Below are 15,599 nucleotides of genomic sequence, written 5' to 3' on the forward strand. Positions count from 1 at the left end.
GTTAAAGCTAACTCGATATGTGAGAACAAGAAGCCACATGATGAATGTATACATTTATTGCATAGGCGGTTAGGGCATGTAAACTTTAACTCACTACGTAAAACAGTGGAATTAGTAGAGGGAGTTAAACTGAAGCCATGTAGTAAGTATTTGAATTGCAATGCCTGTAATCAGGAAAAGAGCAAGGCAACTCCTGCAAACAGGATAAACGGCTTCAAAACAACTGTACCTTTGGAAGTTGTGTTTGCTGATTTAATTGGACCCATGAAACCAAGTTTAGGAGGGTCATGTTATATTTTAAGTATATTGGACCACTACTCTAGATATGGTTTTTGTTATCTGCTTAAGTCAAAGGCAGATACTTTCCAACAATTTGCAAACTGGCTGAAGTTCGTGGAGAGAAAAACAAAGAGAAAGGTTCAGTGCATAATTACTGATAATGGTACTGAATTTACAAATAAGTATTTTGTTGATATGCTACAATCAGCTGGCATTGAGCATAAACGTTCAGCCCCATATAGGCCTCAACATAATGCTTTTGTTGAGAGACGTGGGCAAACGTTACAAGCCATGATTAGAACCATGTTAAGAGATTCTGGCTTAACAGATAGACTGTGGGGGGAGGCAGCAAAATGTGCAAACCATGTTCTGAATATAGTTGTTAATACTTCTACTGGTAAAATACCATATACTATATGGCATGGTAGAAGACCAAACCTTGATTACCTGCACACATTTGGCACCCCAGCTTGGGTCCACATTCCTGCACAACTCAGGAGTAAAGGCCAACATAGGGCTAGGCAATTATACTTCGTAGGTTACGAAGCTAATCACAGATCCTATCGTTTCTGGGAACGAGGCACAACTAATGTATATAACAGTGCTAGTGCAAAGTTCCTTGAGCACGTTGGTTGGGATAGGTTAGAGCAAGTAACCGTTAATACTGATCCTCTAGTGTTTGAGGACTCCCATGATAACATAACTAGTAATGATAATGCATCTCCTGTAAATATAAAAGATGAAGAGGAGATAGGGGAGATAATAGAGGAATCAGAGGAAGGAAAGGAGTCTGACATTCAATGCCCTGTAATTCCTTGGCGTTGTAAGAGTTATATATTATTCTACCCAAAGGGGAGAATGTTAGGCATATGGTGCTAGCCTACAATGTTGGGTTGAAAATATATTAACCATAATGCTATGTCTTTAAGTTGTTAATTGGCCAATGGGTGTGTAAGTGTTCTCATGGCCATAAGAGGAAGCTAGGAACGTAGCTTCTCTCTCTCTCTGAATTCACTGCTTTCTACTGTTACTGTTTTTGCTCTGCTGTTGGTTTACTACTGTTGTAAACCTGAACTGTGTATTGACCTCTGGACCGGTAAGAAGACTTTGTAGTTTGGATTACTACTTGGACTGTTGCTATTGTTTATGACTTGGACTGTTTATTTTTGACTGTGCATTTTTGTTTTTACACCACCTCAAAGTAAAATACTTTTTGCTTTTAGAACTCAGTGTATTTCTGTGTGTGATTTTTACTGCTCTCAGTGCCCTTCCTTGTCTGTGCAACTCTTTGGTAGCACAAGGAGACCTCTGCACAATAAATTCCATAACAGTAGCTTTCCATGTAGACAAGCTATCTATCTAGCTAGGCATCTAATCTTACTTCAGTGTTGATAGTGAAAGAGCGTCATCTGGGCACAGTTGAAGGCAAGGGCACCCAACTTTGGTCAAACCAAGGGTTATATCAACAGCATTTCTGGGGCTGAACTGCTAAAAAAGGCAGACCACATTAAAATGTGGGACGACAGTGGCATTCGTGAAAGGAAGGATGAAGGCGACGTAGATTAACCAATGATGTGGAATCTTTGCATGTGTGAAGCAAACACTGCATAGAGCTCCAGCAAAATCGTACTATCTCCTTTGCCATATTTTGTTGCATCTCCTGTTATATAGCTTCCGTTATTTACCAGCAACTAAAAACTTGCACACACACACCCTTTTGTTTCTTGCCTTCAGAGAAAATGATGCAAATCTGATCGCCTCTTTTGTTCTTCGTTTGTTTTCATTGCCACAGATCAATAGTACCAGATCTGGGCGACGACACAGTGACTTCTCTGCAGAGTTAAAGAAACGCTTGGACAGCATTGCAAGCAGCCAGAGCTCAACAAGTTCGGGATTTGGCGAGGAGCGATCCCTCAGTGACGTGGAAGAAGGAGAAAGTGAGATTTGCCATACTTTTTTAAGCAAAGGTTATGACCAAAGTTGAAATGAATAATAAAATACATGAAATAAAACCCTCCAAACACTCAAATAACCTGAAGAAATCAAGGATTAATTTCTGTGAGAAGAAACCTTCAAGGGCAAATTAGCATATTATTAATTGGTATTAATTGAAGCCTTTGAACTATGGTGCTGGAGAAGACTCCTGCGAGTCCCTTGGACTGCAAGGCGATCAAACCGGTCAGTCCTAGAGGAGATCAACCCTGACTGCTCTTTAGAAGGCCAGATCCTGAAGCTAAAACTCAAATACTTTGGCCACCTAATGAGAAGGAAGGACTCACTGGAGAAGAGCCTAATGCTGGGAAAGGTTGATGGCAAGAGAAGAAGGGGATGACAGAGAATGAGGTGGCTGGATGGAGTCACTGAAGCAGTAGGCATGAGCCTAAATGGACTCCAGAAGATGGTAGAGGACAGGAAGGCCTGGAGGAACATTGTCCATGGGGTCACGATGGGTCGGACACGACTTCACAACTAACAACAAAATTGGTATTTCCTTAGCTTTACCACCCATGGCCAGATGTTCCCAGGATAGTCATTCACTGTTAATATCTCATTAATCTACAGTGAGGTTTTTCTTAAAATCCTGTTACACAACAAATAAATGTAGCTGTGATCTAGACAAGGGCATTTCTCACGTAAAATATTCCATTCTGTTCATTCCACCGGTGAAGGGTAGATAACCACCCTCAGCAGTTCCCATGGAAAATATTTCATCATCGCCATGTTTACTACAGTTTTAAATAGGTTGCCCAGGATGCGCAGTAGAGTGTGCATCGTGTATAAATTCATTTCTTTTTCTTCACAGCAGCATCAGAAGATCCTTGCAAAGCTTCTCTGCACCTAGAGGACCTTATCTGCTACAGCTTCCAGGTGGCTCGTGGGATGGAATTCCTGGCGTCCCGGAAAGTAAGGAATTTCTTGTAGGGAAATGACACTTGTAGAATGACAACATCCTTCAGGAAATAATTGCAAATAAGGATGAGGCTTGGTGGAAGGAAACTGTAATGTTTGTGTCTGGAATGCATTCAAGACCTCAGAGCCTTCTTGGGCTTAAGCTATTGATGCTTCTCAGTGCTTTGATAAAAGCATCAGCCCTTGTGAATTCGCCAACAAGACTGACATACGGGTCGGAAGCTCCGTGTCCATTTCCTCCGATCAGATTTTATTATTTATTTCATGAATGCCTATGAACACGAACCTATCTTGGAGCAAGCCATATAGAGGTCGAGGGAAGTACAGTCCCTCTAAGGCAGTGGTGGTGAACCTATGGCACGGGTGCCAGAGGCGACACTCAGAGCCCTCCCTCTGGGCACCCGTGCCATGCCTCAGAGGTGGCAACTGTCCCTCTTCAACCAGCTGCCCCCCACAGGTGTCCCTCCCCACGAGCGACATTGACCACACCCACCTTGGCCACACCCACCCAATCTTCCATGACCATCACAGCCACACCCACCCAGTAGGCCACGCCCACCTGGCACCCAGCGATAAATAAGTGGGTTTTGGGTTGCAGTTTGGGCACTCGGGTCTCTAAAAGGTTCGCCATCACTGCTCTAAGGAAAACTGTTGTTAATGCATTTATTAAGAACTACACCCTCAGATCAATATATAAGGGTGCCTTCATTTGAAACAGGGTGTAAAGGAGGAAAAGGGGGGGGGAAGGTACCAGTTTCCATCTCTCTTGAGCACAGCAGAAGATAACGTTACAACCTCAACTTTTTTTTTACTTTTACACAACGGTACAGATTAGCCATTTCTATAACAATAAACCTATCTAATTGGTAAAAGGGGACACGGTGGCTCAGTGGGTTAGGACGCTGAGCTTGTCGATCTGAAGATCGGCAGTTTGGCGGGTCGAATCCCGAGTACCGCGTAGCAGAGTGAGCGCCTGTTACTTGTCCCAGCTTCTGCCAACCTAGCAGTTCGAAAGCACGTAAAAATGCAAGTAGAAAAATAGGGACCACTACGGTGGGAAGGTAACAGCGTTCTGTGTCCCTTTGGCGTCTAGTCATGCTGGCCACATGTCCACAGAGACGTCCTCGGACAAGCGCTGGCTCTTCGGCTTTGAAACGGAGATGAGCACCGGCCCCTAGAGTCGGAAACGACTAGCACGCATGTGCGGGGGAACCTTTACCTTTACCTTTAATTGGTAAAAACAAAATCAGTGTTTCGTTATTATTTTTTCCACCGCAAGCACAAAATCCGGAAGCAATTTCCAAATAGAAACAAGGTAAAATATATCCTCCTCTTTGACCATCTCTCCTTCTCCTTGCTGTCGGGAATAATATATGCTTCTGTTTACTCATTAATCTTTATCCTAACTCATATTTACCTTGTTTCAGTGTATACACCGAGATTTGGCCGCTCGCAATATCCTTTTATCGGAGAGCAACGTGGTCAAGATCTGTGATTTTGGACTAGCTCGGGATATCTACAAAGATCCAGATTACGTCAGAAAAGGAGATGTAAGTTCAGTGTCTGAAATTTTCAGACATCTATTTAAAATTAAAGCTAACCATGACATCCTAAGTACCTAGCCCCACTTTCACTTCACTGATTTAGCAAACGTGTTGTAATCAGTTTTCTGCAAGCATTCAAGTTTTACTATTTTATAACTTTCACCTTTTATGTAAATTACTATGACAATAATGTCATTGCTATTAATTGGTGGTATTTACGATATATAATGTTGTTTCTTAAATATTTAGGCCAGATTGCCCCTTAAATGGATGGCCCCAGAAACCATTTTTGATCGTGTATACACAATTCAAAGTGATGTCTGGTCTTTTGGTGTATTATTGTGGGAAATATTTTCATTAGGTAAGTCAAATGTCTTTGCTGGCTAATTCTTCTCAAGGTTTTAACATTAAGGCTATGGAAATGTACCCATGTTTTTAATGCAGTGTCATTATAGATACCTACTTCTCCACCAGTATAGAACAAAAAAGTGAATATTTAATAGGCATTTAATATTTTTATTTGTTGCTCCTTAAAAAACCCCAAAACCTTCATTAAGACCCTATTTAGTCCATGAGTTTGATTCCTGTTCATATTATTATACTGATCAAAATAACAGAGCTGGAAGGGACCATGGAGGTCTTCTAGTCCAACCCCCTGCTCAGGCAGGAAACCCTGTATCATTTCAGATCAATGGTTGTCCAATCTCTTCTTAAAAACTTCCAGTGTTGGAGCATTCACAACTTCTGGAGGCAGGTAGTTCCACTGGTTAATTGTTCTTATAGTCAGGAAATTCCTCCTTAGTTCTAGGTTGCTTCTCTCTTTGGTTAGTTTCCATCCATTGCTTCTTGTCCTGCCTTCAGGCGCTTTGGAGAATAGCTTGACTCCCTCTTCTTTGGGGCAGCCCCTGAGATACTGGAACACTGCTATCATGTCACCCCTCACCCTTCTCTTCATTAAACTACACATACCCAATTCCAGCAACCGTTCCCTATATGTTTTAGCCTCCAGTCCCCCAATCATCTTTGTTGCTCTTCTCTGTACTCTTTCTAGAGCTCCATGGATTGTCATGGATTCAGAACTTCCTGCCATCTAATTTTGGAGGGTTCCCCTTAAAACATTGTACCCCATTTTTCTGGGTGCTCTGGTACCCAGGAAGGTGTTTCAAAAGATGAGGGAGTGTTTTGTTAGATTAAGAAATCTTTCCCTCAGTCCAAATCTTAGAAAATATATTGGACCATGATGATAAATAAATTATTGCACTTTTTATGTGCTGTTGCAGGATTCCCATATTTTGGTTAGAAAATGTCTAGCAAAACAATATCCAAATACTTTTTTTAAAAATTAATGTTGTCACATTTGATTTATTATGGATTCTTTCTATGCTGGCGATAGCATATTTCAGCCATGCGGTACCCATATGGTTTTCAGCCAGAAATTTGACCTCACTGGAGGTCTATTAGAATTATCTGTAAAAAAACAAAACATACATTTCAAAATACCGGTAAGCGAAATTCAGAATATAAGAGTTTGCTTGAATCCTAGATTGGCCTTGATCTCCAGGTCCTGCCAAATGTTTGAGGTGCAATCAATCTGTGGTTCCCATTATTAAGCTACAGTTAGTCCTTGATTTACTGCCACAATTGGGTCTGCAATTTTGGCCGTACATTTTGACACTCATAGAAGTCAAGATGCCCGTGTGTTTGGACCTGATTGCTCAACATTTGTCTGGTGGTTGTTAAGCAAATCACGCATTTATAAGTCCAAATCATGCAGTCGTATGTAAGAACCTATTTTCCCGAATGTGCGATTTTGGGGGGGGTTTTGACAAGTGGTAGTAAACTTTCAACATTGGGAAGAACTTGGACATCAAGGCCACTCTGGGATTCAAACAAGCTCTTACATTCCAAATGTTTCAATTTTTCAATGCTTATTTTTGCCAGATACTGGCAAAAAAATGTCAGAAATCATAGTTATATGACCATGGAGTATTGCAATCAGTCATAAATGTAAACTAGTGGCCAGGTGAAATCTGACCATCTGGCTGAAGAGGGTGGCACAACATCTTACGATGACCACATATGTTTTAGGGGCTGTAACGCATCTTTTGCAAGGCCATCATAACTCAAAAAAACAGTTTGTAAATGACCAGTTTTAAGTCAACTGCTTTAGCAGTCTTGACATTTTTCTGATCTTCTCCAAAAGATCGGTTTACCTGCCAATCCTGATCTATCTTCCGCCCATCTTTGGTTCAAGTGAAATACCTGTTAAATTTGTAGCTGTTTTTCATATTGGTGTAGTTAAGCAGTACAATGAGACCAGAATTTTTAGGGAATGTTTAAAAGAAATTCTACTCTTTTAGGGGCCTCACCATATCCAGGTGTGAAAATTGATGAAGATTTCTGTAGAAGACTAAAAGAAGGAACAAGGATGAGGCCACCAGATTACACAACGCCTGAAATGTAAGAACGTTTTGCTGTTGAAAACACATTTTGTAGCAGACGTTGATCATACATTCATTCCATTCCCTTCCATTTTATTGAGGAAAGCTCCGGTGTAACAATAAAACACATCCATTAGTTGGCCAACACAGCTTTGATGTTAATGGGATAGAAGAGCAAAGTCAAACAAGTCAAATCTAATTTTCCCGTTCTTCCTTTATTCCTTGGCACCATAACCATTAATAACTAGCTGAATGGGTTTAAGTCTGGGACATATTTATTTATAGTAGGTTTAATTTTCCAGGTATCAAACAATGCTGGACTGCTGGCATGGTGAACCGAAACAAAGGCCAACCTTCTCAGATCTGGTGGAGCACTTAGGGAATTTACTGCAAGCAAATGTTCACAAGGTACAGAAATGTTTTGCAAAAGGGATGGGGAAGGATGACCCCTTTCATGACTTGTGGACTTCAACTTGCGGAGTTTCTAAGTCAGTCATGCTGGCTCAGGAATTCTGGGAGTTGAAGTCCAAAAGTCATAAGGGGGGCATCATTCCTTACCTCTGTTCTACAGGCTGCCACCAACTCCCTGAATTTTTGTTTTGTTTCATTTTTATCCGCTCCATTCATTAATAATAAAAAGTAAAGCTATTTTTGTCTTGTCTTTCACATCAGGATGGTAAAGATTATGTTGTCCTTCCCCAAGTTACGTTGCTTCATACTGAAGAAGATTCTGGACTCTCCTTGCCAACGTCACCTGTTTCCTGCAAGGAAGAGGAGGAAGTATGTGATTCTCAGTTCCATTATGACAGCACGTCGCAAACAAGGTTTGTAATAGTCGGAGCATATTCCATTGGGAGTCTTCAACAACCCCTTCCCAAGGTTGATACTTGACGTGGTAATCATAGCAAAGATGAGAAAGGCATTTGTGTTGCTCATTATTTAATGCAATATGTCACAATAAATGAGAAACTGTTTGTGTCCCACCCAAGAGACCAGGTGACTAATGTACAAATACACAATAGATGAATGAATGTGTACAATCTTATTTAACTTCCCAGAAATGCCGTCAGAGTCCATGTAACAGAGACACATGTCTGCTAAAAGGGCCATGTAGTTTCCACACACTGAGGGTGGGGGAAGTTGATGAACTTGCAACCAGGTGCACCCCATCCTCACATTATCACAAGGATCCATTGCATTACAGGTCGTCCTTGACATACAACAGTTAATTTAATGACCCTTAAAGTTACAACGGCACTGAAAAAAGTGACTTACGACCATTTTTCCACACTTGCAACCATTGCAGCATCCCCATGGTCACGTGATTGAAATTCAGACGCTTGGCAAGTGGTTCGTGTTTGTATGACGGTTGTAGTGTCCCGGGGTCATGCAATCTGTTTTTGTGACCTTCTGACAGGCAAAATCAGTGGGAAATCCAGATCCATTTTTTTAACAACTGTGTTGCTAACTTGGCGACTGCAACGATTCGCTTAACATCTGTGGCAAGAAAAGTCATAAAATGGGGCAAACTCACTTAACAAGGGTTTCACTTAGCAACATAACCTTTGGGCTCAATTCATCTCATCCATTCTACACTCATCCGTAGTGCCCTGGGGTGTGATGACTTCCCCCGGATCCTTTCTCAGATACCTCTCTAGATGTCACCTCGGTGGAGGATGAGCCAGTTCCAGGCGTGTCAGGAAGGGAGTTGGTTAATGGCTTCAAGCAGCCGTCTGAGGGGATTTGGCTGAAGCACAGCTGCAGAAGGACAGCCCTGAGGCTTCAGGTGGGGCAAGCATGCAGCTGGAGCCAGTCAGCGATGAAGAGGAACTGCCTGCTGCACCTGATCCAAGAACATATAGGGCAGAGAAAAGGCAGGAGCAGAGAAGGTCAGCCAGATTACGCATGAGGAGGCAGCCTTGCCCTTCTTTATAGGCTGCACCAGAGGCTGGATATTTAGCAGAGCAGATGGATGGAGGCGATGCTGGGAGCAATGTGTTCATTTCCTAGCTGTGTGTTTTCTGGTCATTGTGATTCTTGCCTTGCTTTGGAATGACACCCTGTGCCTTGACGTGGATCTTGCCTTGTGAACTTTGGACTTTTCTTGCCTCACGAACCCTCTTGTATTGTGGATTTAATTTTGCCTGGTGGGTTTATGTTGATTGGGAAACTTTCAAGTGCCATTGCTCTGTGGACTAGCATTGGACTAGCTTGTGGCTGGGTTTAATTGGGACAGTTCTGGGTTTTTTGTGAAGGGAGTTGCTGGGGAATATTAATAAACCCACTAACCACAGTCACATGTTTGCGTGAGGGAGTGGGACAGCACGTAGGGAGGCTATCTAAAGCAGGGGTCCCCAACCCCTGGACTGCAGACTGGTACCAGTCCACAGCCCATTAGGAACCGGGGTGCATAAGCAAGTGAAGCTTCATTTGCACATTCGTGAGATCTAGGTAGCGTGTAAAACCATGCCTCCCCCTCCCTCCTGGTCCATGGATCTGGTCCTTGATGCCCCAAAGGTTGGGGATCTAAAGGAAGCACGTGTTTGACTTCTTTCCAGGAAATGGGTTTAGGACGGTCCCTGGGAGAAAGAAGCTGTTTGGTCAAACATCTGGAAGGGTAGATTATTTAGGAAGTGCAAGAAGCAGCCTTCAGGGACAGAAAGGGGTGACAGTAAATATGCACATGTTCACATATGCACACAAACACACACCGGCATCCAATACAGGTTGCAGAATCCCTATAGCACCTAGATCCATGGTGGCAAACCTATGGCACGCATGCCACAGGCGGCATGCAGAGCCCTCTCTGTGGGCACGCGTGCTATTGCCCCAGTCCTAGGCTTTCAGCTGGGTTTTATAAAACCTTTTCGCTTTAGGCCTCCACCGCCATGTGCAAAAAAAAAAGTTCAATCAATCAATCAATCAATTTCAACTTCTCGTGGGGAAAAAAAGATCTTGCAAAGTAGGAATTGATTGATTGAACTTTTTAGTCCCACTCACTCTGCCGTTACCACCACAGCCATGCCCACCCATTAGGCCATGCCCACCCAATTGGCTACACCCAGCCAATGGGCCACACCCAGCCAATGGGCCATGCCCACCCAGCACTCGATGATACATAAGTGGGTTTTTGGTTGCAGTGTGGGCCCTCGGTCTCTAAATGGTTCGCCATCACTGACCTAGATGCATCAAAGGGTTGACTGAATCCACAGGAAGTACCTTTTTCTTCTGGATAAAATTGTAATCGTTCAAATCATAATGAGATTCTGGCAATTTTTCAGTGATACCTGAAAAATACCTGGGGCCAAAAATTGATGACGATCACTGCTCGGAGGGATGCTAGCTGTACAAGATTTGACTGTCCAGCTTTACTAGCTTCGGCACACTAACAAGAGGTCTATTTCTTTTTCAGCCAGCATTGCCCAGGAAGTAAAAGGAACAGTCGCCGTGTGAGCGTCAAGACTTTTGAATCTGTGCCCATAGAACCAGCCATAAAAGTGGTTCAAGATGTAAGTCCATTTTATTGGTTCTTCTTTTTTTGAACTTTTGGTCCGTCCGTCTGTCCATCTGTCTGTGTTTCCATTGATTGTCCATACAGCCTTTTTCTTTTTTTTCTTTTTTGGACTCTTTCAGGAAAATCAGACAGATAGTGGGATGATTCTCGCATCTGAAGAACTAAAGGCGTTAGAAGAGAAAGCTAAAGAACTGGTGTTGCCCTTCAGGTAAATCTGGAGAAACAATCATCGTGCCCATTTTATTTAAAAAATAAAATAAAATAAATCAAGGTGGTTCTGAATTAAAAAACCAAAGTGCCCCAGTGGGGAAACAGCCCAGTAGAAGTGGTCACAACACATCCCACCCACCCACCCACTCGCTCTGTCCCTGCCCTCCTCATGTGCCCTTAGGTTTTAATGTTTGGTTTTAATTATTTATGTTTTAATTATTTCTGTATATACTTTTTATTTTGCCTCTAAAGCCACCCAGAATTACCCTAGGGTACAATGGGTGGCCAATAAATTTTATATATAAATAAATACATAAATAAATAAAATTCTCTACTTGATTGGAAATATTCAAGAGTTATCTACCTCTCTTTTGGACAGATTTATTCTTCTTACCCAGTAATGTTCCAACAGTGATGCCACCCCCTTGGGAAATGGGAGAAAAGAGCATATCAATGCACAATTTGTTGTTGTTGTTGTTAGTTGCGAAGTCGTGTTCGACCCATCGTGACCCCATGGATGACGTTCCTCCAGGCCTTCCTGTCCTCTACCATCTTCTGGAGTTAGGCTCACACCTACTGCTTCAGTGACTCCATCCAGCCACCTCATTCTCTGTCGTCCCCTTCTTCTCTTGGCCTCAACCTTTCCCAGCATTAGGCTCTTCTCCAGTGAGTCCTTCATTCTCATTAGGTGGCCAAAGTATTTATTTGAGTTTCAACTTCAAGATCTGGCCTTCTAAAGAGCAGTCAGGGTTGATCTCCTCTAGGACTGACCGGTTTGATCGCCTTGCAGTCCAAGGGACTTGCAGGAGTCTTCTCTAGCACTATACAATGCACAATACCGCAAGCTAAAGGCTTAAACTGTCCACCAGCATTTTGACTTCCTGGGGTTCCAATGTCGCTTTGGGAATCACTGGTCCGATTATATCCCATGCTTATTTATTCTGGCACTCTTTCCCTTTTCCCCTCCATTGCAGTCGGATAGAATATTTGCTGCTAGATGGCAGTTAGTGTAGGGAGAGACGTCGCTGATAGATGAAAATGCTTCTCCATCTCTCCCTGGGTTTCACCCACATGGAACAGAATAGAACAGGGGTGTCAAACTCCGAACGTCATGTGACATGTTGCTCTGTATCGCGACTTTTTTTCCATTGCCGGCAATGGGGTGAGTGCAGTTTTGGTATGACGCATCCGGCCTGGAGGCCGGCAGTTTGACACCCCTTGAACAGAATACACAATCGAATATTTTGTTGACCAAGTCTGATTGGACACACAAGAATTTGTCTCCGGTGCAGAAGCTCTCAGTGTACGTGCAAAGGAACAGAGTAATAATAATCATAATGATGATACCAATAAGAAAGGGTGGTAAATAAGATGGGAATGATAATAACAATAATATTATAGCATGGATAACATGGATAAATATACTTAGACATAAAGCAGTACTGTGAGAATTAGGGGTTCGGCAGAGCGATGGCCCGAAAGAAAAAAACTGTCCATGTGTCTAGTTGTTTTGGCATGCAATGCCCTCTAGCGCCATCCTAAAGGGAGGAGTTGAAACAGTTTATGTCCAGGATGTGAGAGGGTCTGTAGATATTTTCTCAGCCCTCTTTCAGACCCTTGGAATATACTGGTCCTCAATGGAAGGCAGGTGTCCAGCTACGAAGATTGCTTATGTTAGGATAGCCATGCTGCTTCTAGCTTGCCAACAGTTACATAGTGGGGGGACTGCACAGGTGGTTTCAATTCATATGGGAGGCAAGGTTGCCGAAGAGATGTTATGCTGAGCAGACACTTTATTCTCGTAACAACTGCCTGAAGACTAACTAATTGGACAATGTGATCTGAACTGTCAGAGAGGGGAGGGAAGGTTTTATTCTTTTGATTATCTTTTTCCCACATATCGCCAGAGCTGGTTTTCAACTCTTTCGTGCCAGTGTGCTGTACTCAATAAAGTTTTGCATCAGAGATTGGAATGTCTCAGGTGTGCTTTGCCTTATTGGAAACTTTATCCGGAATCTTGACACTAGGCTGGTGGCAATTGTTTTTTCTGCAGTCCTAACTATCTGTTAGCCAAGAAATTAAAAGACGCTTGCTCCTGGGGAGGAAAGCAATGGCAAATCTAGACAGCACACTAAAAAGCAGAGATATCACCCTGTCAACAAAAGTGCGTATAGTCATGGCTATGGTCTTCCCAGTTGCAATGTATGGCTGTGAAAGTTGGACCATAAGAAAGGCTGAGCGCCAAAGAATTGAGGCCTTTGAACTATTATTATTATTATTATTATTATTATTATTATTATTATTATTATTATTATTATTATTATTATTATTATTATTATTATTATTATTATTATTATTATTGTGCTGGAGAAGACTCCTGCGAGTCCCTTGGACTGCAAGGCGATCAAACCGGTCAGTCCTAGAGGAGATCAACCCTGACTGCTCTTTAGAAGGCCAGATCTTGAAGTTGAAACTCAAATACTTTTGAAGTAGCCTAAGGACCACTCGGGACGACAGGCTAGTTAACAACAGGTTTATTTAGAGCAAGGCAAACATAGAATAACTTGTCCGGCTTTTATAGCCGGCAGCTGGCAGCGAGGGCCAATCAGGAGTGTTCATTTTGGCGCCGTGTCAAACCGGGACCAATCCGCGTCGTCTTCTGTTGACAGCTCCGGCTTCCGCATGGGTTGGTGTTTTGACAGCCGCGAGCTGTCAGTGGTTGCGCCTGCGCTGTGCAGGGAACTTTGACAGCTCAGGCTTCCACATGGTCCGGAGTTTGACAGCCGCGAGCTGTCAGTGGTGGCGCCTGCGCAGTGCGGGGAACTTTGACAGCTGTCAAAGTTCCCGCGTGTTTTCTGTCAGGCGGCTTTCCCTGGTTTATACAATGAAGTATTATTAACTGTTTATATATATATAACACACCCCTTACCCCTCCCCTGGCGCGTTTCTTCCCTCTTGGACGTTGGAACCCGCCCACTGATAGTCCTTTAGGTAGGTGGGGGCTCTTCGATTCCTGTTTGAGCGGCGAAGGGGTGGAGGATCGACTGGTTCTGGTAGTGCGTTCTGCTGTTCTTCTTCCTGGTTTGGCATAGGCAGTATTTCCGGTGGGGGTTGTATCTCGGAATCCCTTGGTTGCTCTGAGTTGTGTGGTGGTTGTCTGGGTCTAAGCTGGTCAATATGGCGGCGTATGTTGCCGTGTGCTTGTGTGGCTATAAGGTATGAGATGGGTCCGGTTTGTTTTAATACTGTCCCTTGGACCCACTTGTTTTTATCCGTGTATGACCGTGCCCATACCAATTGTCCAGGGTTGAGTGTGCGGTTTGGGTGGGGGTGCTCTTTTTCTTCTGGATATGTATCAGGGTGCAATCTGTCGAGTCGTGTTATTAGCCTCCTCCCCCATCTCAATTCTGCTGGTGATTTGCCCGTTGTTGTGCATGGAGTTGTGTGTTGTGACAAGAGGAACTGGCTGAGACGCCTCTGCCAGTTCCCTTTAACGAATTTTTTTAAAGCTTCTTTTGTGGACCGTACCATAATTTCAGCCATCCCGTTCGACGATGGGTGGAACGGCGCCGACGTGACCAGTCTAATGCAATTCTTCATAGCGAACATCTGAAATTCACGAGAGGTGAATTGAGGTCCGTTGTCTGAAACTATGGTGTCTGGAAGGCCATGTGTGGCGAATATTTTTCTTAAGGCTTGAATAGTGGCTTCGGACGTTGTTTTTCTAAGGGGAGTGACTTCTAGCCATTTAGAATAGCTGTCCACTACAATTAAGAAACTTTGGCCCTGGATAGGTCCTGCAAAATCTAAATGTATACGTGACCAAGGGTTCCTGGTAGTTTCCCATTTGTGGATTGGTGCTTGGGGTGGCTCGTTTCTGGTCGCCTGACAAGTATAGCACCCTCCCACATACTTTTCTATTTGTTTATCAATGCCTGGCCACCATACATAACTTCTAGCCATCGCTTTCATCTTTACAATGCCTGGGTGTCCTTCATGTAAAATGTGTAATGTTTGGTCTATGTTTTTCTCTGGTATGATGACCCTATTTCCCCACAGCAGGCATCCCCTATGGGTGGAAATCTCATTTTTTCTGTTAAAATATGGTTGGAATTGGGGTTGTGGGTTTTGAGCTGGCCACCCTGTTGTGGCCCATTTGAGGATTCTTGTAAGTATTTTATCTTTAGCTGAATTATTGGCTATAATGTTTGCAGTCAGGGGGCATTCTGGAAGTTGGGAGATTGCTAAAATCAGACCAGCTGGGGCTGGGTCTGAGTCCTTGTTTTGCATGGGCAGTCTGCTGAGGCAGTCTGCGTGTCCCAATTCTTTTCCTGGTTTATGTATTAGTTGATAGGAATAGGCTGCTAAGAATGTGGACCACCGTAATATTCTCGGAGAGAGAATTTGTGGTGTAGTTTTATTCCAAGTGAATATGCCCAGCAGGGGTTTGTGATCAGTAAATATAGTAAATGGCCTTCCATAAAGGTAGTCGTGAAATTTTTTGACCCCTGCAACTATTGCTAGGGCTTCCCTGTCTATTTGTGCGTAATTTCTTTCTGCTTTGGTCAGAGTGCGTGAATAGAAGGCTATGGGTCTTTGTGTACCGTCCTTGAATATATGACTTAACACTGCCCCGATTCCATAGGGAGAGGCATCGCAAGCGATGCATATCGGGGTGTCTTCTTTGAAAAGGGTGATAGT

At 43.2% G+C, this 15,599-nt stretch overlaps 1 protein-coding gene across 1 annotated transcript in view; it reads left to right on the top strand.

Moving 5' to 3' along the window:
• Nucleotides 1–15,599, top strand: part of KDR (kinase insert domain receptor) — a 75,387-nt gene that overhangs the window by 56,159 nt on the left and 3,629 nt on the right. The window contains exons 21-29 of the mRNA XM_081332974.1: nt 2,072–2,216; nt 3,083–3,183; nt 4,617–4,739; nt 4,983–5,094; nt 7,094–7,193; nt 7,477–7,582; nt 7,847–7,998; nt 10,587–10,683; nt 10,808–10,896. Coding sequence (XP_081189100.1) covers nt 2,072–2,216; nt 3,083–3,183; nt 4,617–4,739; nt 4,983–5,094; nt 7,094–7,193; nt 7,477–7,582; nt 7,847–7,998; nt 10,587–10,683; nt 10,808–10,896 — 1,025 coding nt within the window. The remainder of the gene's footprint in view (nt 1–2,071; nt 2,217–3,082; nt 3,184–4,616; nt 4,740–4,982; nt 5,095–7,093; nt 7,194–7,476; nt 7,583–7,846; nt 7,999–10,586; nt 10,684–10,807; nt 10,897–15,599) is intronic.

The sequence above is a fragment of the Vipera berus genome, assembly GCF_964194415.1.
Source record: "Vipera berus genome assembly, chromosome: 7".
Lineage (NCBI taxonomy): Eukaryota > Metazoa > Chordata > Lepidosauria > Squamata > Viperidae > Vipera > Vipera berus.